Source organism: Vigna radiata, chromosome 11 (assembly GCF_000741045.1).
Source record: "Vigna radiata var. radiata cultivar VC1973A chromosome 11, Vradiata_ver6, whole genome shotgun sequence".
NCBI lineage: Eukaryota > Viridiplantae > Streptophyta > Magnoliopsida > Fabales > Fabaceae > Vigna > Vigna radiata.
The window spans coordinates 11,473,844-11,476,688 of record NC_028361.1 but is presented as its reverse complement, the minus strand read 5'-3'; the positions used below and the strand labels follow the sequence as shown (position 1 = coordinate 11,476,688).

The 2,845-nt window shown below is 33.6% G+C and overlaps 1 protein-coding gene across 1 annotated transcript; it reads left to right on the top strand.

Moving 5' to 3' along the window:
* Positions 1–414: 414 nt before the first annotated feature.
* Positions 415–2,243, top strand: LOC106776767. The gene is made up of 3 exons (XM_022775998.1): positions 415–1,304; positions 1,385–1,787; positions 1,941–2,243. The coding sequence occupies exons 1-3, from the start codon at positions 415–417 to the stop codon at positions 2,241–2,243; spliced, it is 1,596 nt and encodes a 531-aa protein (XP_022631719.1).
* The last annotated feature ends 602 nt before the right edge of the window (positions 2,244–2,845 follow it).

Below are 2,845 nucleotides of genomic sequence, written 5' to 3'. Positions count from 1 at the left end.
ATGGAAACATGGGTTTGACGTTAATGGTAATGGAAAAAAAGTGAAATGTAATTATTGCTCAAAGATTGTGAGTGGAGGTATATTTAGATTTAAACACCATCTTGCTGGAACAATGGAGGATTCTAAACCTTGTGCTTCTGTTTTGCATGAAATAAAAAATTTGATGATAAAAATAGTTGCTGAAGCCAAGAATGCATCATTAAAGAAAAGAAAGATAAATATTGATGAAGACAGGGAAGAAAGTGAGAGTCTTGAAGGAGGACACAAGGTATTCGGATTTAAAGGAAAACAAAAAGTTGCTACTACAAGCAAGGGGGGAGTCCAAGCAACTATAGAAATCCAGTGCCATTCCTTTACACCAGTGCCATTCCTTTTAATGTAATTAGAAATCCAGCATTTGCAAAGATGTGTTAAATGATTGGTAAATATGGAGTTGGATACAAACCACCATCTTACCATGATATTAGAGAGAAGCTCTCGAAACAAGCTGTGAAGAAAACAGATGTAAATCTTGAAGAATATAAGGAGGAGTGGAAAAGAATTGGATGTACAATTATGTCTGATGGTTGGACGGATAGAAAAAGACGTTTTATTTGCAACTTCTTGGTGAATAGTCCCAGAGGGACAGTTTTTCTTTATTCACTTGACACTTCAGACATTTCAAAAACAGCTGATAAAGTTTTCAAAATGTTGGATGATGTTGTCGAGTTTGTTGGAGAAGAAAATGTTGTTCAAGTTGTCACTAATAATGCTGCAAATTTCAAGGCAGTCGGAGAGTTGTTGATGCAAAAGAGGGAAAAATTGTATTGGACTCCATGTGCAGCTCATTGCATTGATCTGATATTTGAAGATTTTGAAAAAAATTTGAAGGTCCATGAATTGACCATTAAGAAGGGAAGAAAAATTACCACTTACATTTATGGGAGATCAATGTTGATTTCCTTATTGAAAAAGTTCACTAAAGGTAGAGACTTGATAAGACCGGGTGTGACTAGATTTGCCACGGCTTATTTAACTCTTGCTTGTCTTCATGAATTGAAGGCATCGTTGTTGACCATGTTCAGCTCTGAGGAATGGAAGACAAGCAAGTTTGGAACTTCACAAGAGGGGAGAAAAGTAGAAAATGTGGTATTAGATAGCCGATTTTGGAATAATGTCTCCACATGCTTGAAAGTCGCTGCCCCTCTTATGGTTGTCTTAAGATTAGTGGACTCAGATGTAAAACCCGCAATGGGTTTCATTTATGAAGAAATGGACTCTGCAAAAGAGAAGATTAGGTCTAACTTTAACAATATCAAAAAGAGGTAAATTTTTAAACTTTTATTCATTCAATGTTTAATTACTTATGTGTGAGATTATTTCTGATATAGCATGATTGATGTAGTTATGAAGAGGTTTGGAAAATAATTGATGCTCAATGGGATAATCAACTTCATAGGCCTTTGCATGCAGCTGCCTATTTTCTGAACCCTCATTTCCACTATGAACCTAACTTTAGATCTGATGGTGGTGGAGAAGTGAAAGAAGGATTGTATTTTTGCATGAGAAGATTGATACCAGATATGGCAGAAAGAAGAAAAATTAATTTACAAATCATTGAATTTCATAATGCTAGAGGACTTTTTGGAATGGAAGATGCAAAGGAATGTAGGAAAGAGTTAAATCCTGGGGAATGGTGGGACATGTTTGGTGATGGAACTCTGGAGTTGAAGAGATTTTCTATTCAAATTCTAAGCTTGACTTGTAGTTCTTCTGGATGTGAGCATAATTGGAGTTCATTTGAAATGGTAATTTAAATTATTTTTAATTTATAAATTCCTTTATTATGTTTATATCTTCACTAAAAATATTATATTCCATTTTTGGTTTATACAAAGAGAAGGAATCGTTTGCATCAAAAAAAGATGAATGATTTAGTTTATGTGATGTATAACTCCAAGCTGAGAAGTAGACAAATTCGAAAAACTATAGCTCTTCCATTTGATGACATTGAATCAGATGATGAATGGATAGTTGAAGAGGCAGATGATGTTGTTGAGATTGAACAAGTTGAAGGTGAAAATGATGGTGAAAATGTTCACTTAGATGGAGCAACAACAGATCCTGCTCTAGATGTTATTGATCTTGATAACATAACCTTTGGAAACAATGAGGATGCACAACATTCATCAGAGGAAGAGTTAGATGAGGATGATGATGCAGATGATGATGATGATGCCATTATTAGAGGATTAGAGGATTAGGCATAGAGACTTTGACATTTCAATTTATGTTTTACATTATATTTTTATGAACAATATTTCTATGAACTTATGCATTTCAATTTATATAATTTTGTTATCTTATTTGAATTAGGATGTTATTTATATTTTTTTTTTCATACAAAGTAAACTCTTACGAGTTTACGAGTCGAGTTTACTAGACTCTCACGAGTTTACGTAAACTCTCGAGTTTGACAACCTTGCTTACAGGTACTTAAAAAGTTTGCTGTACTGCTAGTGTAAGGCTAACTCCAAGAACCGTTGCAGCTGTTCTAAAGGTAATTTTCATAATTTTTTGTAAAGACTAGGATTTGGTTTTTCCTATTTTATAATTTCATTTAAACCCTTATAACTGTTTAGACCTTAAAACTGTTGGTATGACGTGTTATTTTGGATGTATGAAGCATGGGTACTAAAAGGTTAATGGCATATCTGTAATACCTATGAATGTTGGATGAATTATGATATTCTTTGATGATTATGGAACCATGGTATTTTTTTGTGTTTATCTGGTCTGAGTATGAGTTGTATAGCTGAAGACTGAGATATATACATGTAAATATCATCACTAATTGGTTGAATCT

Bases quoted from the DNA above. Each gene is read 5' to 3' on its own strand.
- LOC106776767 (XM_022775998.1), top strand. From the start codon at position 415: ATGATTGGTAAATATGGAGTTGGATACAAACCACCATCTTACCATGAT. The intron at 1,305-1,384 runs GTAAATTTTTAA...TGATTGATGTAG, and splicing joins TTTAACAATATCAAAAAGAG to TTATGAAGAGGTTTGGAAAA. The intron at 1,788-1,940 runs GTAATTTAAATT...TATAACTCCAAG, and splicing joins ATTGGAGTTCATTTGAAATG to CTGAGAAGTAGACAAATTCG.